General features: G+C 51.5%; 1 protein-coding gene across 3 annotated transcripts; it reads right to left on the bottom strand.

Annotated features, from left to right (window-relative positions):
* Window positions 1-349: 349 nt before the first annotated feature.
* On the bottom strand, window positions 350-15,161 carry LOC144720353 (zona pellucida sperm-binding protein 4-like). 3 transcript variants are annotated; one of them, XM_078597062.1, is made up of 14 exons: window positions 14,916-15,161; window positions 13,914-13,978; window positions 12,626-12,715; window positions 10,948-11,072; window positions 9,869-9,977; window positions 8,901-9,047; window positions 7,630-7,805; window positions 6,011-6,114; window positions 5,308-5,435; window positions 4,739-4,922; window positions 3,237-3,384; window positions 2,345-2,426; window positions 1,346-1,471; window positions 350-640 (listed from the first exon to the last, which is right to left on the bottom strand). In XM_078597062.1, the coding sequence occupies exons 1-14, from the start codon at window positions 14,954-14,956 to the stop codon at window positions 447-449; spliced, it is 1,719 nt and encodes a 572-aa protein (XP_078453188.1). In that variant the 5' UTR covers window positions 14,957-15,161; the 3' UTR covers window positions 350-446. The 3 variants fall into 3 exon arrangements, with proteins under 3 accessions (XP_078453188.1, XP_078453189.1, XP_078453190.1); XM_078597063.1 differs by having other exon boundaries at window positions 350-634; XM_078597064.1 differs by having other exon boundaries at window positions 14,937-15,161.
* Between the last annotated feature and the right edge of the window lie 8,048 nt (window positions 15,162-23,209).

Below are 23,209 nucleotides of genomic sequence, written 5' to 3'. Positions count from 1 at the left end.
CGTCAATGGTTGGATGCACGTCTCTTGGGAGAATTCTGCATAGGACTTGAATCATGACATCCCCCCCCCCCCCCAGCGTTGGAATAAAATTAGGCAAAAGGACAAAAATTATTAAGTTAAAAGATTTCCTGTCGGAGGTTCATTTTCCTCTCGGATGTTTTCCGGAACGCCGTTCGACTGGCTTGGCAGTAGAGATTCAAATCTGCACAGAAACTCTGAGTGCAAAAGTACACCACACATTCCGACAATCGCAGGACAAAATAATGCAAGAGGACGCATGTGTCGCCGCCAATGTAGAGGTCAGAACAGCCTTCCCAGCTCCAGTTCAAGCAACAGGGACACACGGGACTACGAGGGCAGTGTGCGTTTTATTGAATTTGAGTCGCGTGTGTGTGTGTGGTGGGGATGAGGCACACACGCCGGTGGTCTGGGTTTCCAAAACCTCCCTAGAGGGTGAAATGATCAAGTGCCGAGCCATCCGATGATCTCCGTCCCGGCCACTCCGCGCGGTGGAGTCGCTGGCGACACGCGGAGATCGAGAAGGCGATGCCGCAGAAGAGCGCCGTGCCGAGCGCCAGCGCCGAGAGGGCTGTCGGCACGACGGGAGGGAGCGAGTCGCTCCACAGCGAAGCCGCTGCGCCTCTCGCACGAACGCACAAAAACCACGCGCACCACACACCCAGCCGAAATTCGCTACCAAGAGACAATGTTGTCACCGCAGTATTTGCCGTGCCAGGCGAGGTGTGTGAACATTGAGGTCACGTTAAGTGTCAAAAGTGAGAGACTTTTGACTGGAAGATGCACCCATCCCATGGGCAGCCTACTGCACCAGCTTGCTGCGTTTTAGTCGCTAGGCACTGTCTTTGATGGAGGGAGATTGCCTCTAATTACACACATCACCACCACCCTATATAGTCCGCAGACTTTTAGGGCAAGTGTTGTTAGAGAGCACCTATTAAAAAACACACCAGTAGGTTGGCAGTGGTAAAACCTGTGCCCACATCAAGCTTGATGGTCGTGTAGGCCCCTGGATTAGATTTCCACTCGGGCATCATGTGGAGTTCTGAAGGTCTCTCCCCCCCTCCCCTTTGGATTCCTCGGTTCCCTTCCATAGCATAAAACAAAACCACACACACGAGTGCAGCCGGTATTGGGGCCAAAACATCCCAATGACGACAGATTCTGCACATTACTTAGAGATCACACATGGCAATATCACTCCCCGCCCCCCAACTGCAACAAACTCAGTAAGGGGCCCCCCCCTCTTAAAAACACAAAATTGTCTTTTAGACGACTATGGTGGGTGAAAGACGCGACGATGCCGAAGCAGCAGCACAGTCCTCACCGCGGGCCTCTCTCAACTGCATCGGCAGCTCGCGCGGCACCTCCAGGAGCCGCAAGGGGCCCACAGACGCAAAGCCCCGGGGTAGATCTGCGTCCCAGTCATGGGGACTCGGGTCCGACACTCTCCCTGCGAAGGATGGAGGGGTGACAGACGGGAATGGTGGGATGGTATATATATATACAAAAACAAAGATTCCCCCCCCCCCCCCCCTGTATAACCTTAACAGAATATCGGGGCAAGTGCTGTTAGAGAGGACCCATCTATACCCATTTACGATGCAAGCTGGGTATCTGCTCTTATTAGGATCACTCCTTGATTTGAATTAAGTTGTCTTAAATATAATGCAATTGTTTATTGCTTTCAGATTAGATATTGCTCGGGGTTCTCATTGCTTTTCACTTTGAAAAAACTAAAGTCTTGTACATCAATTACACATCCTAAAAAGTGTACGTTCATGTGAACTGCATACACTGCAAAGCGGACTGGAGACGCCTATGAGAATTGCGCCATCCACCAATAACACAACCATTTAATTAGAAGTCTACATTTAAATTAATTTCTTTAAAACTGCTTCTTGTGTACTCTTAGGTTTTTTCGGTAAAGTCACGTAGGTAAAAATAAATAATAAAAATAAATTTCATAATAGAAATAAAATAATAAATCACGACGTTTCGGGCGCAACACAAGCGTCCATCATCAGGTGGGAAAACCACAGCAAGAAACAAATGCTGTGTGTTATAGTTTGTTGTCCTTCCCCCGTACCTCCGATTAGCACGGTTAGCTACGTACGGTGCGAAAGAAGTTCAACATAAAAGGTCACGGAGCGAGTCGCTAGCAGCACAAGGCAGACACGCGGGGGGCAAACTCTCCCAGTCTCACGCTAAATCTCTGCCACACAGGAGGCCTTCACAGCCATCTATTGGGGACTACCCTCACAGTCGACCCGCTTGGGCAGGAGGCCACAGGTGTGGCGAGTGGACACCACACCCGCACACGTACTCTGGCGGCGCGCCACGCACGCAGGAGGGACGCAGTTGGCGTCTCCGTCGCGACAAACGACGGCGCTGCAGTGGAAGAACACCTAGCGGGGGCAGGGGGAGATGTTAGGAGCAAAGATCAGCGACAAATACCGTCACAGCCATTGAGGCTTCAACCGTGGAGATCGTCAAATCGTTACCACCACACGTACCATCACTAAGGGTTGCAACATTTTTATATAAAGCTTTCGTGACTGCAGGGATTCATATTCTTGGTTCTTTCGGTAAAGTCACTTAGAATGGAAATAATAAAATAATATAAATATATTTATATTATTTTACAACTTCACTTGTCATTGGCATGGCAGTTTAAAAAATCGCACCGAACGATTGCTCGGCAGAAGCGGTGGTCACTTTTGAAATCCTTTATATTAAGTTTACTTGCGCGCTTGCTTGCGACCGTGCAAATCTTTCGGTCGTTTTTTAACCCACTTCCCGTGATCCAATCGAGCTGACATTTTGCACACAGACTCGTTGTGCGTGACAATTTATTTTCGTGAAAAATTTTTTCCAAAATTTTCCACTTTTTAGGAAAAAAAAAATCCATATATAATTTAAAATACCAATGTGATAAAAATGAAACTCTTACTCAAGAAAAACAGAAATGAATAATAAAATTAAACCGATGCCACGCATATAAAGGATTTATAGTGAAAAACTTTGTTTTTACGGGTTAATTTTTTACAGTATCGAATCTCCATTGCTGATGGTCTCTTCTCAGTATAGAATCGGCCTTGCTGCTGATCACTTATCACAGTATCGAATTGTCCCATGCTGGTGGTCGGTACCCAGTGCGCCGATCGGCGAGTGTAAGTAACGGAGACGTGCAGGGGGAGAGGTGGGGGGGAGCTCACCCGGTCATAGATGGCGTTCGGGCTTGCGCCCACGACAAACACAAACGTCTTCACTTCGAACCGCTTGTAAAGTCCGGGCAGGGGAACCTCCGGCGTCTCCTCGACGCCAAGGACCACAGTCTTGTAGTTGTCTCCGTCGAAAGGGCAGCTGGGCAAGGACACGGAGGGCATTGTTAGGACTCGACTCGATTCGCAAAACGGCCGTAATATCGGCAGCCACCAACGGGAAGGTTTCGGACACCAGAAGCTGCCGGTCACAAAAAACGTGCAACACTTCAGAGTTCCCAAAGTGTCCGATTTTCACCGAAGAAATCGGACCCACAAAAACACAATTGACATGTTTGCCGGTGATGAACACATACCTGCAAAGCTGTTGGCCAAAATTTGACAAAATAACTTTATCCAACATGTAAAAATGGGAATTTCATGTGCAAGTTGGGTAAAGTGCGTCTGTATTTCCCCATCATTATGTACATTAGTCCGCAATTTACTTATCGATCCATCCATCTGCTGCTTTCTAGTCGGTCCCACTATGGCCAAACCTGCCATTGCACCCTGCTGCTGAAATCAAACATTGTTAGGAAGTTCTCGAACCGAGAGATGGAAATCCCACATTCCTATGGCGGGGACTAAAATAAACACCAATAGAAAATGAATGGTTACGATTGATCAAAATCACTGCCGTTGAGATTCTAGGGGGTGCACGGGACCGCGAGGATAAAAAAAAAACACTTATACATCCGTTATCTTTCGACATGTACAGACAAATCCTCAGTTTACACGCTTGTGGTAAACCATTTTGGAAAGCGCGCTTGTTTATCGAGACCTTTTATTGACATACGCGGTTATTTTCGGAACAACGTCACCCGCAACGCAAGGCAAGCCACCCCCCTAGCCTGGCACAAACGGCGTTGCCAGCAGCCAGTGCGGTACGATAACTCGCGTGAAGAGATAACCAAGAACACGGGTGGCCGGATGCCTAACATCCGGAGGGGAAGGGGCACAAGGTGGTGAAGGGATAATTAATGAGAAGGTAGTGAAGCAAGAGAACACAGGTTGGTTAAGAATTAAAAGGACAGAGTATTATTTTGCGTACATGTATTGTGTTGATATAGGCTAGGATTTAATTTTCGATTTAAAGCTTTCGTGACTGCAGGGATTCATCTTCTTGGTTCTTTCGGTAAAGTCACGTAGAAGGAAAATAATGAAATAATAAAAAGGAAAACATAATAAAATAATTCTCACGACGTTTCGGCCACAACGCAAGCAGCCGTCTTCAGGTGGAGAACAGGTCTGTCGAGAAGGCAGAGGCTAGGATAATAAGCGATTATGTGTGCGAGTGAAATCCCCGAACCTCCTTTACCATTATTTGTCTCATGGGAAACTTTGCATTTTGACGCAAGCGATTTTGAGATACGCGCGCTTTACCCCCCGGAACGCATCTTTCGCGTATGGCCAAGGAGTGGCTGCACGAGTAATTCTCAACCCCTACGCTCGCTGACCCGTCCTGCAGGATTGGCCACAGGATGGGGCCGACACGGTCGGGGCCCGGAGTGGCCCAGCACGTGGGGAGGAGGAGGAGGAGGCGCGGGTCGGCGTGGTCGAGGAGCCGAACCTCCAGGAAGATGGGGTCACGGAGGAACTTGATGACGGGGAAGACCGAATAGTAGGCGGAGTACGACTCGTCTGGGGAGCGGAGCGGAGCAGCGAGATCGCGCAGTCGACAACGTGCACAAACAGAATGGAGACAAAGATCAAACATCACCCCCCCCCCATAATTCCCGATAGCATGTAGTTGGAGATGTGCTTAGATTTTTTTTGATTGTTGTGAAAAAACTTAACTTTGAAAACAGTCACTTAATTTTTTCCGTCAATAAATCATCATTCATACGGTTTATTCATTCACGACTGAATTGCTCAATTCTATCAGTTGTTCCCCCCCCAACCCCTCAGTTAATTCAGCTTCTTTCCATCATTCATCTCACTTTTTAAAAAAATCACCTCGTTTCATCAACAAAATAATTACTTCACTCATTCATCAATTCGCTCATTCGACCCCCTCCCCCGCCACCTGTAGCGAGGCGCATCTCCACGCCGAGGTCCCCCCTCTCGTGGGCGGGGAGCGGAGGGGTCGGCGTGGGCACGGCCAACTGCATCGTCCCCTCCACCACCCCCACGTAGCGGCACCGCAGGGTGAAGCTGCAGCATTCAGCATTCAGAGAACACGAATCGCAATGATCAATCCACTGCTAACGCCGCCCCCCCCCCCCATCTCTGAACAGGCTGGTCACACAATTTTAAAAAATCGATGGATAAAATCGGTTTTCATGCTCGCGATACGGACACAATTGCATGCAATGACTTTCAATAATCTGTACGTTCTGCGCAACCGTTGTTTCATTTATCAAATGTATTCTTCAAAACAAAATACACTCGCATCCTCTTCCCATTCATCCATTTAATTAGGTCGATCCTCGAGTACCTGCAAAGCATTGCTGCTCCGAGGCATTGTGCTCCATCGCATCTTTCCAGCTTTGTCCGTCAATACAAATTGGTCGTGCCACCGATTTACCAATGTGCCCAAAGGGGAACGTTTTCAATCCGTTCGATATCAGCTGAGCCTCCCCCCCCCAAACTTCCAGTTAAGAAGCCCCATCACCACCGTTCACCACCACCACGTATGCAGAACTTTTCACACCACCACCCCTTGTGGTGTCGAGCAGCGATTGCGATGCCGTGACGGTGGTGGCAGCGCGCCCGCCGTGGACTCGAACCTGTAGGTGCCGGACCTGGTGACCTTGACGTCGTCCTGCGTGCACACGTCCCGCTCGGCCGCCACCGTCGCCTCGTACATCACGCCGCCACCGCCCTCCTCCACCTGGGCACGGAGTTGGGGGACAAATTAAAAAAGGTTCGCGTTCACTCCGGACAGCCACAGCAGAGTCCCCACACCCCCCCCCCCCCCCCCCATCGACTCGTCTTCAGGAGGAGGATTCCAGTCCTGTTGCTACAAATTGGGGGGGGGGGGGGGGGGGGGGGGGGGGGGGAGAAGTATTACGTAGAAGGAAATCGGAGCAGAGAAAACATGAACAGATTATTTATACTAGGAACCTGATGAGATGTAATGCTCGTTTAAACAGATGCCCGGCAGCACGCATACGGGCAAGGGAGCACCGCTCTATCCCCTGTACAGCTGGCGATTAAGCCCACTTGCTGTACTGCTTTCCCCCGACGCTTCAGGCCATAGCACCTCTACACCCAGTTAATGTTGCATGAAGAGCGGAGGGGGAATTGTTTCTACAATGCACGGGGGGGGGGGGGGGGGGCTGCAGGAACTGGAGATGCCTGCGAAGATAAAGACCTCCTGTATAGCCTGAACAGACTGTTTGGGCAAAAGCTGTTACAAAGCAGCACCTATGAAGGCCAGCCCTGTGGCACAACGATGGGGTGCGTGGCCAGCACCACGCCCGGCCGCCTTTGCCTTCCGAGTGGCGATGTTTACACAACGCACCCAGTAACTCGTCGAGGCCAAGTAGACCCAGACGCGCCGGCACTAACACGCTCGTCGCCAGGAGGCCACGGTGCCGAGATGTTAACTACCTCGCCTGGAAGAAGAGGAGATTGTGGGTTCGATACAGACGCGTGTATATTTGGATATTCTTTGGGTCTTTTGGTAAAGTCACGTAGATAGGGTCAAAGAAAATAAGAAAAATTAACTACGTCGTTTCGATCGCAACACAAGCGATTGTCATCAGGAAGAAAAATAACGATCTCTTTTGTTGGTGGAAACGTCGTAGTTTTGTTATTTTCTTTGAACACATCTACGTGACTTTACCAAAAGACCCAAAGAATATGAATTCCTGCAGTCACGAAAGCTTTAAGTCAAGATGTATATTTGGAGTTCGCATGAATTTTTCTCCGGGTCCTCTAGTTTTCCCCTCCACGATTCGGAAACAGGCGTTTTAGAGAATGTGGTCGCGATACATTTCCAAGTGAAAAAAGCACACTTCATTCGGCGATCATTTGTGGCCAGGTCTCTTCTGAAAAAGAGCGACATAGCTCAGTGGGGCCTCGCCTGTTAAAAGAGAAAACAGTTTTTAGTTTATCAAACAATAGAGTTTGAGACTGCATGCCCAGAATACATCAACTGTGGCCCCCGTACTCTTGTTAAGCCGCCACCCCCGGATCAGAGGTTGCAATCGGGTACCCGATATCCGTACCCTACCTGATACCCGGCTACCCGTACCCGGCCGGGTACAGGTACGGGTAGCCGTTTGCGACCCTGGTGCGGCCGGGTACGGGTAAGGAATCAAAACCCGTTTGCGACCTCTGCCCCACATACACCCCCCACACCCCCACCCTCCCCCCGCCCCCCACCCCCCACGTCCCGTACCTTCCACACGGCCCCGCACTCCGCGACACCGAAGCGGAACACCGCAAAGTCGTCGTCCACGTGGACGAGGCCGCAGGCGCGCGACTCGGAGCCCTGCACCCTCACGGAGCTCAGGTTGAGGCCGCTGGCCGGACCGCTGGGCACCACGATGACGAAGTGGCCGTCCCGCGTGCACACTGCGGGCAGCAGAGGGAGGGGGGGGGGGGGGGAGGGAGATGAGCGAGCGAGCGACGCCGGCAAAGAGATTTCCTCGTGGTGGCACGAGGCTGGGTGTTGGTGGTAGCAGGGTGGGCAGTAAAGATCCCGTAAGTCAGTGTTCGTCGCTACAAGGCCCGCGGGCTACTGGCGGTCCCTGGTGCCCTCCCCCCCCACTGCCTACCCCCGTGATTTCAAACCCCAATGGTTTCACATGTGTGGCGACACATCACACCGATGTCTTACCAGCGAAAGTGTCCCCCCACCCCCCCTCCCCCTCTGAAAATGCGTGAACCACTGCCGTGGGTTATAGCTTGGATCGGTGGATCCAAGCGTTCGTATCGCAGGGCGCGAGTTTTGGCTTTTGGTGGTGGCGCGAGGTTAATGTTGCGAGCCAAGATTGGAGACTGTGGCGATATTCATAGACCGTTGGTGCGAGGCATGGGATTGTCCAGTGGTGGAGCGAGGGTGACGGGGACAAGGTATCATTGGTGGCAGTCCTCATGAGCCCTGCAATCCACCATCTGGCTCATCGTTCAAGGTGAGATGGTTGGCAGAGGGCACGAGATCTTCATGGTGGCGGGAGGCTGGTGGTGGCAGATAAGGCAAGCAGGGCGGGCATCCCTCCAAGTCTGAAGGTTCTCTTTGTTCAACCAGGAGAGAACGCAAAAGACCAGGATAGAATCTCATTGGCAATCGTGACCTGGGACATTATGTCCACTAGTCGGGGGGGGGGGCAATGTTTGCTTCCCGTGTGGACAATCCAAATAAGGTCATTTGTGGTGTAACTTTCGAAATTGGCAAATGTATACCCCGGCAAAGGGACAAAGGCCTAAACTCCCACGAATCAGGAGATTTATTCATGCAGAGCTCTGCATCTTGATGTTCCGGCTAACTAAATTATACAATTAGCGTGTGCAGGCCGGCCAGTCACGTGACCATGCTGGTCAGTCTCAGCGGGAGCTTTTGTGGGTCACCGGGTTCATAGCGCATCAACGCCGTCTACCCACGACGAGAGAGAGGCCCCCCCGCTCCACGCGTCCCTGTCAAATCGCGATCCGCGCTCGTGCAGTTACCAGAATTCCCATAGACGCACGTCGACCGGTCACCGCCGCCACCGGCATCTTCATAGCAGCAGCCCTTGGCGAGACACGAGTCCAGGCCGGCAGACGGAGAGTCGCAAAGCGGCCGAGAGGACAGGGACACGGGGCAGTCCGAGTCACCTGGATCACATGGGTGGTGCAGTTGGGAGGGGGGGGGGATGGCAGCAAGGTGGACATCACTGGTCAAACATCATCAGTCAAGCCTGCCACAACTCAAATTATCAGAGGTTGTTTGTGTGCACTGCACATAGCCAACTGCGCCAATGGGTTGGCTACTTACGGGGGTGTAGGGCCAGTTATAGTCCTGCACACGGCTACTCGTGGCCAGTAGGATGATCAGAAGTTGACATCCTGACATCATGCAACAAGCTGGCACAGGGAGATGTTCACCAGTTGCCAGATGGTTGAGAAGAATGGTGTAGCCTTTAGCGATAATCCATCGTTACGTCCCGTGAGGCTCATTGTCATCTTAGATTCATCACAACCATCTCGATCCCTCCTCCACTGTCAGCCACAATCTCCATAGTCAACCCGTCGATCACTACCATCACCACCACGTGACATTGACGAAGGTGGAGATCACCGTTGAGTGGAGAGGCCCACGAGACTCAATTACACTATTAGGGGGCAGACAAATGTTTTACTACGGTAGAGGTCACAATGAAGCCCGAGGTCAAACGGATGACGGGGGCAGAGGTCACAATGATAAGTCAATCATTGAGGTAAGGGCAAGGTGCAGCTCCAGAGCCGCATGCAGCTCATCTAACAACTGCGTCATGATCTTATTAAGGATCGTCTCGTATTCACGTGCACTGCGGCTCTTGAAAGTTTTTTTTTTATTTGCCGAATTGGAAGGGGAAAAAAAAATGGCTATTGTTATATTGGTTGACGACCCCTGGATTGGGGGGGTGGGGGTCACGATGTGCATCGTCTCCGCTTACCGACCACGAGCGAGCGAGGCCCCAGGACACAGGAGACGGAGAAGGTTGAGCGAGAGGTGATTCGGTACGCCGTGGTCTCCATCACAAACACCATGCGCCTGCTCGAGCCCTGCGGAGGAAATCGTCAGGAGGGCCAGAGCGCTGCAGCTTGGTAGAGTCGGCGGCGGGGGAAGAGCCGCCGCCCCCCCCCCCCCCCGCCATTAACAGATTGTAACCGTGACCAGGGATCAACCCTCGGTGGTCAATGGGTTTGTAGCGCATCACTCAAATCACTGCGCCACTGCCTCCCCAAACAGTTGGTCCCGGAAGTTGCAAATAATTAAAAGGATTTTTTTCATATGCAGGGTGCTTAAAAAATGTTAACACTTATATGGAACTACCGTTTTTAAAGGGAAAAATAACGGATAATAACATGGAAACAAGATAACAAATGTGATGTTAATAGCTTCAAAAAGTCAAAGAGTTTCCACTTGTTGACCATCATCGCCAACGCGTGCCCGGAATCTTCTCCAGGTGATCTCCAGAGCCCCCCACGGGGGAGGCGAAACATTTCTTGCGGCATTGTTGCAAATTCTCAGGAGCGTTAACATTTCTTTGAAGCACCCGGCATATACACAAGCGGAAGAGTTGCTGGGAGACGATTGTGGGTGAAGTGCTTGCCCAGTAGCTGCGGCGGGGGTGGCAATGGGCGCGTTGATCGATTTAAAGCTTTCGTGACTGCAGGGATTCATCTTCTTGGTTCTTTCGGTAAAGTCACGTAGAAGGGAAATAATAAAATAATAAAAAGAAAACATAATAAAATAATTCTCACGACGTTTCGGTTACAACGCAAGCAGCCGTCCTCAGGTGAAGACCAGGTCTGTCGTGGTGGTGTTTCATTCAGACGCTGTCTCCCCGACAGACCTGGTCTTCACCGGAGGACGGCTGCTTGCGTTGTGGCCGAAACGTCGTGAGAATGATTTTATTATGTTTTATTTTTTATTATTTTATTACTTCCCTTCTACGTGACTTTACCGAAAGAACCAAGAAGACGCCAGCAATGGGCAAGGGGTTGATCCCTCTCACCGCGGTCAACTTACCAACGCGGTCGCGTAACAGCCGTCGTTGGGAGCCGAAAACTCGAGGCTGCCGTCCGCCGGCCTCTCCAGCCGGAACTTGCAGCCACTGGGAGCGGAGTTCACGTTCACCAGAATCCCCGCGGCATCTGGGGGCACCATCAACAACTCTTAACTACAGCGGAGCCGGTCCCCCCCACCCCAGCAAAGCCATTTGAAAGTTGTATTAACTGCAAATTAAGCCAACGAGGTTCTGGCCTGACAAAAATTCATCTTCGTCCTTGGTTCCAGATTTGTGAAGATTACCGATGAATGCGTTTAAAGCAAAGAGGAGGTGCGGCGCATCGTTTTGACGGGTGGGTCACGTGGCCTTCAGGTAGGCGGCCGAGAACGTTACGAAATGTTTAGTTCGTTCACTGCATTTCCACTTCAAATGGGCCACCCCCCTCAGGTGACGCGACTACATTGTCAGCTCAGGAGGTGCGGCAACGAGCGAGGTTTGTCTCGCGCAGAAGCACCTCGCGGCTGTTAGAAAGCGCGTGTCTCCTTTTGCCCAATCACATCATTAAGCTCACGGCCTCGAACATTTAACGCTATAGGGGTGTTCCGTCTAAGCAAAATGCAGCCACGACAGCGCCGCAGTACCGCTTGCAATATAATCATTGACGTGCATCTAATCAAATAAAGATCCCAGAAACAGAGTTTTATTTTCATAATAAAGGTTTTTGGGTTAAATTGTGCAAGTATAAATGTGTCGTAACCCTCCACCACCCGACAAAGCCTACGTGTTAAAGAGTTCTACGTGAAAGCATTTTCATATCAATTAACTTAAACCGCGTTATAAACAAGTTATTTACTACTTTTATAAGACATCATGCTGCTTGTCAAGGCCCCCCCCTTCCTCGTGGCTTTGGCCACCAGGAAGGAGGGGCCAATGCACCCCCAGCCTGCCCCACACGCTAGTTCATGTCACCGGCCACAGTGGGCAGCAATGATCTTTTACGTACCAGCCCTTCGCAAAAACCACTGCCGGACGAAAGCCCCCCCCCGGCCTCTCTACCCCCCCCTCTCCTCTCTTACCCCCCCCCTCTCCTCTCTTACCCCCCCCCCCCCTCTCCTCACGAATGCCGTCTCAGTCGTGCGTGTTGTTTAAACCGATCTGCACCACGCCGGTCACTGCGGGTTGGTGAAGGCGTGGCCGAGGAATGGTTTAAGCAAAATCTCTCACAACTAATGTTAGCCATGGCCAGGAATCGAACTCGCGTCAGTGGGTTCGTGGCGCAGGGCGCTAATCGCCGTCTAAGTAACAATTAGGTGTTACGCACAACGTAAACATCGTTACTCAGGACAGGCTCACCCGACTCTGAGCACTTTCAGGCGGGTCAAGCATTGGGTTTGTGACGTCTGACCGAGCAGATATCCGGAGTTACTCCCTTCAGTTCCACAACGAAGAGAGTGGCCCCGTTATTCGACTGGATGTCGTCATCATCATCCCAGGTTACAATAACATTGATCTACAGCTGTATTATTTATGTATTTAGATCAGAAGTGCCGAAGCGACAGCCAATGCCAATTTGCAGCAACGACTGCTGCAGTAAAAAACTTTACCCTCGCGAACAGTTCGAGTTGATCGGAGGGGATGACGGGGGGGGGGGGGGGGACAACGGGGGGGGGGGGGCATCGCCAAGGCACCGCCGCTCACCTCTCGCGCTCAGCAACACAAGGCCCCAGCCCAGCGCTTCCCTGGGCATCACGAAGCCGATTGTGTCGACCCCACAGCGCACCAGGGACTCTGGGGGGGGGGGGGGGACATCCAAAAAGCGCGATACAACAATAACGAAACACTTAAAATCGTGAATCACATTGCACGTCGCAGTGCAAAATGCTAAATGCTGCACCTTTTCGTGTGGCTCCTGGTGTCGTTGCAGAGCAACAGCTCACAATTTCACATGCAGGTGGGCCAAGCGCACATAACAGCGTTATCAGCAGCAGCGGAGTGCATCGTCGCTGCGATGTCGCCTTCGTATTTGAGGATCGGGGCATTGCGTTGTTACACGGTCCCGTTCTGGATGATCACAGTCGCACCACTACTACTGGAGAGGTTTTTTTTTTTAGTGTCCATTTGTGCATCAGGTATCCGCATCTGCCGTGGTTTGTGCGGTGGATGAGATTTAGGGTGGAGCACGAGTTTTGTGGAAGATCAAACCCAGGGTTCTTCTGCATTGGGTCTTTCACAAGGTGTTGGTTTGCGAGTTCTGTACCAATGGGTTGTGACGAGAAGAGCTTCGAAAGATGGATTAATTTTTTTGGAGAACGGTAAGAAAATCACGGCTGGAATATTACGGGCAAAGAGGCAACATGGGATGAAGAGTACGGTAGAAGCAGTGGCAGAGCTATCGAGTGTACAGGCTGTGCAACTACAGAGCCCACGTGCAGTAGGGGCCTAGACACTTGGGTGACATGGGGGGGGGGGGGGGTTGCACAGACGTCTCCAACGAGTACACTGGAGTAGGAACCGCGACTACGAGCCACTGGCTTGAGACTGTAGAGCAGGGAGTGGGGAACGTCCGGCCCGCAAGGCCGTATGAGGCCCGCGAAATCATTTAGGTCTGGCCCTGCCAAGGCAACCGCAGGCGGGACTCGAAATTCGATAAATCTTGGAGCAAACCTGGAAAAGCAGTTGCGAGTAGCAACATCATCAATAGCCAGCTAACATCACACGCCTCGCCAAAGAGAAGCAGTTCCAGCCATCACATTAGGGGTGAGTTCATTAAATGGTTGACCAAATATAAGACAAATTTTTAAGTTGATGATTTTGTATGGCCCACGAATGATGTTATAAATATCTAAATGCCCCTTGGCATAAAAAAGGTTCCCCACCCCAGCTGTAGAGACTTGATGTGGTGTGCCGGGTGCAGAACCATTTCAAGGGTTGTGGGGACCCAGATAGCCCTGCCTGAAATGAGGCCCCGTGGTGTTTGTATCGTTACCTGCTAGAGGCGGTGGGTCCACTTGGCCACGTGCGCTGCTGACGATTAGTGCCACCACGAGAACACTGAGAAAAGGGGGTCAAAATGTACAAAAGTCAGACACGACTTAACCAGGTCCCCCCCTACCCCATGTAGCCTTATCAGACTGTCGCATCAAATTGTTGTTAGCGAGCGCCTATTAAAGGGCAGAACGGGGCACACCGAAGTCGTGGGGGGGGGGGGGTCAGAAAACACGCACGGCCGTCGTTTGACTGTCGTGCGGATGTTCACGCAATGAAAGCGGTTATTCATTTAAAGGGCGAGACAATTCGTTCATATTGCACACACACACACACCACACCCTGCACACAGCCCACACGGTTTCTTCATGTTAGCGAGCACCTATGAAGGCCGGCACGGCGCGAGACGGGGTGGGGCGGCCAGCACCACGTTGGAGCGCCTCCATGCTGATGTTTGCACACACCGCACCAGAGATAATCATTTTAAAAGACGACCGAGTCGACCTAGGTGAGCGACTCGAATTTGATCATAGGGAGGTAGGCAAGACGTGTCGCTGCAATGGAGCATGCCAACGCAGCGCGCCTACCAAAAACAACAAGCCACCTCCATCGGCCAAATCAGAATCGCAATCAAATCACCACATTTGGGAGACCAGTTCATCACCACAAACTCTCACATTAAATCAGCACCACTACTACAGCATCAGCACAGATCAGCGACCAGTGCAAGCGTCAACGTAACACAGACGACGCTCCACAGCCAATAGACTCTCCACTGCCATCACCACCCCGATACGATACCGTGGAACGCCACGACCACCACCATCACACCCCGCTCAAACATCTCCCAACGCCACTTAACACGCAACTCAACTCGCACTCGTCACCAACACGGCCTTAAAAAGAACAAAACAAAAGTGGAGAGAGAGATCACAATACCAGCCAATGTTCCGGGGGGGGGGGGGGGGGGGGCATGTACGTATCGTGCAGGTGCGCCTTATACCTGCAAGGTGCACCTTTATACCTGCATACGCACGGCAGCATCTTTCCCCTCGCGTTTCACTCCCAGGGAACAGAGCGAGGAGGTAGCCGGCGACTTCGGAACGAGGCAGCGAGTCGCCCCGTACACGCAGCCGAGGACTGCTTTGCCGTGCCGCTTAGAGGACTTGTACACGGTGGGACTTGCTTGGCCTGTATCGTAAGTGGCGTTGTGTGTTGGTGGGTGGGGTGGGAGGGGGAGCGCACATGCGAGTGATTTTTTTTATATAATGCAATGCACCATGCTCACCTGTTGTGAAGCCAATCACATCACTAATTATCGGTTATTGATTCATTGGTGGGCGCGCACAAAGACAAAGATCCCCCCCCCCCCCCCCCCGTGTAGCATGAACAGAGTTGTTGATGCTCATCTGCGCAGAAGCACGAACACTACCGGCTCGGTCCGTGAATTGAGTCTCCGTCTTGTTGGGGAAATTCCGTAAATGTGCAATTGTTCACCCTGTGCTGTATAGTACAGCGTGGTCCAGATGTATTGTGACCCCCTCCCCCCCCACCCCAATTTAACGCACGTTAACCACCACTTTAAATTCAATCCGCTGGCTGGGCTGTCAATTAATATCCGATGGGCGCGCGTGTGTGCGGCCAGATTTGTTTACCAAACGCGCCAGGAGTCCCGGCGATCCGTGTTCGAGTCTCGCTCGTGACCAATAACAGTGACGAATATCTGAACCGGTCCTGGGTCTCCCCCCCCCCCCCCTTAGGGTCAACTCGGCCTTAAATGAGTAACCTGGCACGGCGGTGACGCTTGCCACAGTCACCCCCCCCCCCCTCTCGTGTGCTTTTAAGCAGTGCTCGCTACAAGCACTTGCCCCTACTACCCGTGTGGCCTATAACGGGAGGGGGGGATCTTTGTCTTTCACCAGAATGGTATCACATTGACACCGGGGGCGCCAGTCTGGAGTGCGTTTTCTTATTATCTGCAGCGTCTTGTAATCCGGAGGCTGTCACAAAGTCAATGGCACGCGGGTGGTTGGGAGGAGTTTGCTTGTGTCGTATGGCAAGGGGACATTTGCAACGTTATTTGTGTGCGTGTGTGTGTATACATCGGGGTTGTTCAGCGGTTTTCAGTTGCCTCGGTGGAGGCTTCGTGGTGGGATGTCGGTGATATTGAATGGGGCTGGGCAGGCATACGGTGTTGTATGATGTGTCCACAATAGAGGTTTTTGGGTGAGATCGCGTAAATATAAATGTGGCGTTAAACCCGCCACCACCCGGTAATATTGGTAGCCAACGCCTACGTGTTAAATTGTATTATATAGTTCGGAGTTTACGGCGCACAGAAGACATGGTTAGTACCCGAGGCTCGGAGAACCCAGACCATGGCACCTTCAGGATTCCTAAAAGTCGGTCTTAAATTCCCGATACCCATTTAACCAGAGAGACTGAGGTCACATTAAATCTTTGGATTCAATCTTTAATATCCGGCGGGTGGTGAATGCGGTTTGACGGCAAACATCAACATAAGTAGAAGTCAACAAAAGTGTCTGAACGTGCACATTTTTTTAATGCGCTGTGCTTGCCAGCTCGTTAATAGTATTACTCGTGCACTCGAGGACCTGATTAGTGTTGCGAGAATGCTCGCAGCGACGGAGAGTTCTCGTTTGCGGACCGCTTGGGAACGGACGACAGACAATGACGGCCTCGTGTGGACGCGGCTCGTAAGAAATGAAATCGCGGAATTCGTGCGGCCCGCTGAAAGTAGAATCCCCACCCCTTGCTTTAAAGCCCCCCGTGCCCCCCCCCCACTCCCTCACCTCCCCCCCTCTTCTCGGTTTAAGTGCGACCCCTAATCCGTTAAGATAATTATTGCAATGAGGCTGGGTGAGAGAGGCCTCGCCTGTGATCGCTCAACCGAGTCGCGTCTCCTCCCCCCACCCACCTCCCTCCCTCCCGTGGCCTCGCGTGATGCCTGGCGTGCAGGCAAACTGCATTTATCCTCATCGATATCACCACCCCACCAACCTCCTCCAATAACACTTTAAAGAGGTGCCCTCCTTGATATTTCTCTGCCTGATGTAGAGCATAGTTAGACAAACGCCCACTTTGTCCACGGCGTGGGAGGGACCTTCATCCAGCAGTGGAGTGACACAGGTCTCTGAAAGTATTATTGTATACATATCAAGGCAGAGACACCTCTCCATTCACGCAAGAGGCTATCATTATGCGGGCATCGTGAGGATGAAGACTCCCAATCAACGAATCGATGCGTTGCTGCACCCCGTACACCCGAATGTAAAGGTGCAGCCCTGCAATGTCATGCTCACGCCTATGCTGATTGCAAAGGGCCTCGAGCGAGCAATTTATTTGGGCCGACTCTCCCACGCTGCCCAGACCCCACCCCACAAGACGAGCTGCCGATCAATGAACTGTGTGGTGTGCCCAGTTATACTTCTGAAAGGACAGCGGTGGAGGAGGTTGGCGGGTGTGGGGGCATTGAAGAAACTTGCAACATTGTTTCAGCTGCCGCGCCGGGAAATCAAACGGGGCGACATTTGGATTGCAAGTCCAGCGCGCTAACCGTTACCCACACGGCAGCGTCCATCGCAGGCGTCTGCTTCATTTAGCCCAACGTCAAGGCCCATTGACACGAACATCTCGACATGTAACCACCATTCAACCTCCTCCTTCAGACGATTCGAGTAATCGTCATGATTCGGGGTTTGTCGATTGAACTCGGGCAATCAAGAGTCGGTAGATGTATTTAAGTCTGCTTTGAAAACCCCGTCTCTTTGAAGTTGCCTTCCCTCTCGAGTTTAGTCGCTTGGCCCCCTGGTTCTGTTTTTGTTTCCTGCTTTTCATGCATCGGACATTGGGATCCGAGGATAGAATGCGCATTGTACATTTTAATTGTTATATTGTCTGTATCGCCACGCCAGCATTGCCCCGTGTGGTCTGACCATCTCACTTTGTAACGCTCTGTTCGGTCAAAAAAGAACACGAGCGCTAACATTAGCAGACACAGTGTGGCAATTTCATACGTTAGCTTACATTGATTAAAATCAATTCTTACACGCAGGGTCGTATGCATGTACGGCGAGCAGAAAGGATTAGATTTTAAACGGTTATTACGCGGACATCTCCTCCTTGGCAGTAATGACTGGGGGCAGCCGTGTTAAGAGTAATTACACGAATTTGTATAATTTAGTTTGCGAGAAATGTTAACCAGACCAGCGTAACGCCACCTGATCCTGTGCCACTAAATGTAACAGTAGCACATTAACCACAATCACCATCAGCGTCCACTACCACCAGCACCACCACCAACTCACCTTAGCCCACCACCATCACAACCACTTCTTCTTTCGTATGGCTGATGCAGATGAAGAGCAAAAAACAACACTGTCACATTCTGGTGGTCACGCCAGACAATCGCGTCGGCAGTAGCGGAGTGTATCGCTGTGATGTCTCCTTCGTATTTGTGGATCGGGCATTGCGTCGTTATACGTTGTACGGTCTGTTCTGGATGACCACAGTCGCACCACTACTGGAGACATTTCAATTGTCCATTTGTGCATCAGGTATCCGCATCTGCCAAGGTTTGTGCGGATGCGATTGAGGGTGGACCATGAGCTTCGTGGCAGATCAAACCAAAGGATCTTCTGCGTTGGGTCTTTCACGATATGCTGATAATGTATGCACTTTCCTTGAAGTTGATTGGTCCACACCAGAGACAGCTTTCCTTAGAGCCTAGTCTCACATGGTGTTGGACCAGATGACGCCAAAAGGCGCATACATTATCAGAGTTATGTTTTTTGTTTGCATTATGACTGCAGGTATTGTGGTCTATGCAAACATGACTCCTTGTAAAAAAAAGGTGTCAGTTTTGTTGCCAGATAAAAGGGTAAAAAAACAATTATCATATTTTTTACTGGCTCATGAGGTTCCAATGGTGTGATATGCTTGGATGTGAGTTCTTTTGAACTCCTTTCGGCTCTCCAAGCTTCGTCGGGGTTGAACCCACCACTGGTAACCAAGAGAATCAACCACCTCACCCTGGAGGTAACTGATACAGCAGCCTCGTTTGTATTGGTCTGTCAGGAAGGGGCGACGATTGCTGTTAAGTGTAATCCAAACGGAGTAATTTGCGGGTAATTTTCGAATTTGGTCAAATTGGACCCTCACACAGTGTCCTCTTAAATATGAGATCACAGGATAGTTGGGGTCCACTGTGAATCACACGTAGTGTATGATTGTGGGCATTTACACAGCGCAGTAATAATAACACTGGTCAACACACTTTTTCTGGCATAAGGTATTCCAACGGTTTTAAGGTAATTTTGGGGTGCTGATTCTAAATCTGGCATCAGTTTTTTGTCTATCACATCAGGTTTTTGAGATATCAAATATTGCATTTTCAATAAAAACTGCAGAAGAAAAATATTAAATAAATGTGGATATCTACATAAAATGATATTATAAACACACTATCCTAAAAATACAGCACCATATTTTAACACTAAAGCAGTCACTGACTCGCAACAACTTGCAATCATAAGTGACAGAGTTAATTTCGGGTAAAATCAATGAAAATGGGGTATGCCTATAGCATAAATATGAGATGTGATAGAGCAAATCTGAGATCAGATTTGGAATCAGTACCATAAAATTAGTCTAAAACAGCTGCAAAAGTCCAGGCCAGAAAATAATGTTTGTTTTTTGTTGACCAGTGTAATAGAATCAGCAGCACCTACAACATCATCACGACCACCACCGCTCACCACTGCCACCACCACCGACAACCACCACCAACAACACAATAATCACCACCAGAGATAATCTCATCATTACAAGCACTATCAGCACCATCACCACTGCCATCAACCACCAACAAGGCGCCTCTGTTTTTTGTTTCCCCCGATAGACAGCTGTTTATCGAACACCTATCGTGGCAAACACGGCGCACGCGGCGGTGGTATGGTCTGCACCACGTTCATGCCCGCTTTTGTCTCCCCAGCACCGAAGTTTGCATGCGCTCCACCCACCAGGTACTCATTTGAGGCCGAGTTGACATAGGAGCGGCCCAGAACAAGTCCTGATACCACTTCCCAATGGTGTTATCCGAGGCTGGGAATTCAGTGCAGTTCACTGGGTACAGCGTAGTCCACGGACAAATGCGCAGCGTCGCCTCCACGAACACTATCACCACCAGTAAACACCACCGTCAAATACACCACCACCAGCTGCACCACAACCACCACCACCGCAGGCACTATCATTAGCAGGGAGAGATGTAACAGCATCACTCCCCACCAAACATCACCATCAAGTACAACACGACCATCACCATCAACTGCACCAAAGACAAAGACCCTCCGTATAGCCTTAACAGACTGTAGGGGCAAGTGCTGTTAGCGAGCACGTAATGAAGGACGGAACGGTACACGAGGGGGTGGGTGGCCAGCATCACGCCCGACCGCCTTTTTCTCCCCAGTGGCGATGTTTACTACACACCGCACCAGGTACTTATTTGAGCCTGAGTTGACCTATAGGAGGCCCAGGACCGGTTCAAATAATCGTCACCGGTGTTGGCCGTGAGCGGGGATCGAACCTGGGTCGCCGGGTTCGTAGCGCAGCGTGGCGCTAACCGCTGCGCCACCGCTCCCCGCCATCACAGGCATCACCAAAGACGGAGTTTGACTTCTATATTTGGGGGGCGGAGGGGGGGTTCGCTTTGTCCCTCACATTGGGCATCGCGGGTGCATATAATTAATCTATTTATAATCTTTATTGCAAACTACTGATAATAAATTAATAAAGGTGTCCAGTTCGGGAGGGGAATTGCCCTCCCCCCGCTCACGGCCATCACCAACAGCACCACTCCCACCACAGGCAGCACCAACAGCACCACTCCCACCACAGGCATCACCAACAGCACCAACAGCACCACTCCCACCACAGGCATCACCAACAGCACCAACAGCACCACTCCCACCACAGGCATCACCAACAGCACCAACAGCACCACTCCCACCACAGGAATCACCAACAGCACCAACAGCACCACTCCCACCACTCCCACCACAGGCATCACCAACAGCACCAACAGCACCACTCCCACCACGGACATCACCAACAGCACCAACAGCACCACTCCCACCACTCCCACCACAGGCATCACCAACAGCACCAACAGCACCACTCCCACCACAGGCATCACCAACAGCACCAACAGCACCACTCCCACCACGGACATCACCAACAGCACCAACAGCACCACTCCCACCACTCCCACCACAGGCATCACCAACAGCACCAACAGCACCACTCCCACCACGGACATCACCAACAGCACCAACAGCACCACTCCCACCACTCCCACCACAGGCATCACCAACAGCACCAACAGCACCACTCCCACCACAGGCATCACCAACAGCACCAACAGCACCACTCCCACCACGGACATCACCAACAAGCACCAACAGCACCATTCCCACCACAGGCATCACCAACAGCACCAACAGCACCACTCCCACCACAGGCATCACCAACAGCACCAACAGCACCACTCCCACCACAGGCATCACCAACAGCACCAACAGCACCACTCCCACCACTCCCACCACAGGCATCACCAACAGCACCAACAGCACCACTCCCACCACGGACATCACCAACAAGCACCAACAGCACCATTCCCACCACAGGAATCACCAACAGCACCAACAGCACCACTCCCACCACAGGCATCACCAACAGCACCAACAGCACCACTCCCACCACAGGCATCACCAACAGCACCAACAGCACCACTCCCACCACAGGCATCACCAACAGCACCAACAGCACCACTCCCACCACAGGCATCACCAACAGCACCAACAGCACCACTCCCACCACAGGCATCACCAACAGCACCAACAGCACCACTCCCACCACAGGCATCACCAACAGCACCAACAGCACCACTCCCACCACAGGCATCACCAACAGCACCAACAGCACCACTCCCACCACTCCCACCACAGGCATCACCAACAGCACCAACAGCACCACTCCCACCACGGACATCACCAACAAGCACCAACAGCACCATTTCCACCACAGGAATCACCAGCAGCACCACTCCCACCACGGACATCACCAACAGCACCAACAGCACCATCATCACCACAGGAATCACCAACAGCACCAACAGCACCATCCTCACCAACAGCACCAACAGCACCACTCCCACCACGGACATCACCAACAGCACCATCCCCACCACAGCCACAAACCATTAGCGGCCAGAGCAAGCGGCACCACTACCATCAAGTGCAAAACCACCATCAACCACCACCACCACCACCGCCCGTCCCACCATAGCCACCAAGCACGGCTCGGAACCTGTAGCCATAGCAGCGGCCGGGAGACGCGGGCGGCTCGATGGGGAATGCGCGCCGCTGACGGCTTAATTGGAGCGCGGGTCTCCCTTTATTTGGCCACGGATCACAAAGAAAAGAGGCAATTAGGTTTTGGGCTGTTTAGCCGAGGGGCCCGCGTCTCGTTATTCTAGCATATTCCGCCTTGTGCGCGCTGCGTTGTCATGGCTATCCGCAGAGGCAGCGAGCGGGTCGCGTTGTAAAGTATATCAGGAAAGAATCGCGGTTTCTTTTCTATGGTGGTAGGAAAGGGCTGGGGGTAGGTTGTGGCCGATTGGGGCTGGCTGGCTGGCTGGTTGGCCCGGCTGGTGGTTGGACGGGTGGATGGGTTTGTCGGTGCATCTCGAGCGAGGGTATAAATAATTACAAGCGTCGAAAACGACGAATCCGATCATCGGCGGCGCGCACGCTTGCGGCGTGGAATGTGCGTGGAGGCAAGCGAGGAAACTCGCGCTCCTGAATTGACCACAAACGAAAGCAGCATTATAGATGCTAATAATTAAGGTCAGTCTTTTACGGTTGATTAGTTCTGAGAATGTTTTTCGGCAACTGTTAACAGATTGTGGGTATTGATTTATAACATACATGGTGTATGTATGTTGGGCATTTTTCGCACCGCATATGATGATGGTTGTGATGTTATGTATGTATCCAAGGCAGCGGCACCGAAGCTCAAGACTTTATCAGGAGGGTCCTACACCTTGATGGGAATGTTTGGGGAATTGCCTTTTAAATTTGAAGGCGCTGTTCTGCTTTGTGTGTGTGGATAAAAACACCCAGATTAAAACCGACCACACATGCAAGACGAAATATACTGCAAGGTTCGCCGAACAGACGAGCTCATGACTCCACTCAATGTCCTGCCATCTCCTGA

The sequence above is a fragment of the Lampetra planeri genome, chromosome 8 (assembly GCF_965212315.1).
Source record: "Lampetra planeri chromosome 8, kcLamPlan1.2.h2, whole genome shotgun sequence".
Taxonomy (NCBI): Eukaryota; Metazoa; Chordata; class Hyperoartia; order Petromyzontiformes; family Petromyzontidae; genus Lampetra; species Lampetra planeri.
The sequence above is the reverse complement of the archived record's forward strand: the minus strand, read 5'-3'. Positions and strand labels throughout refer to the sequence as shown.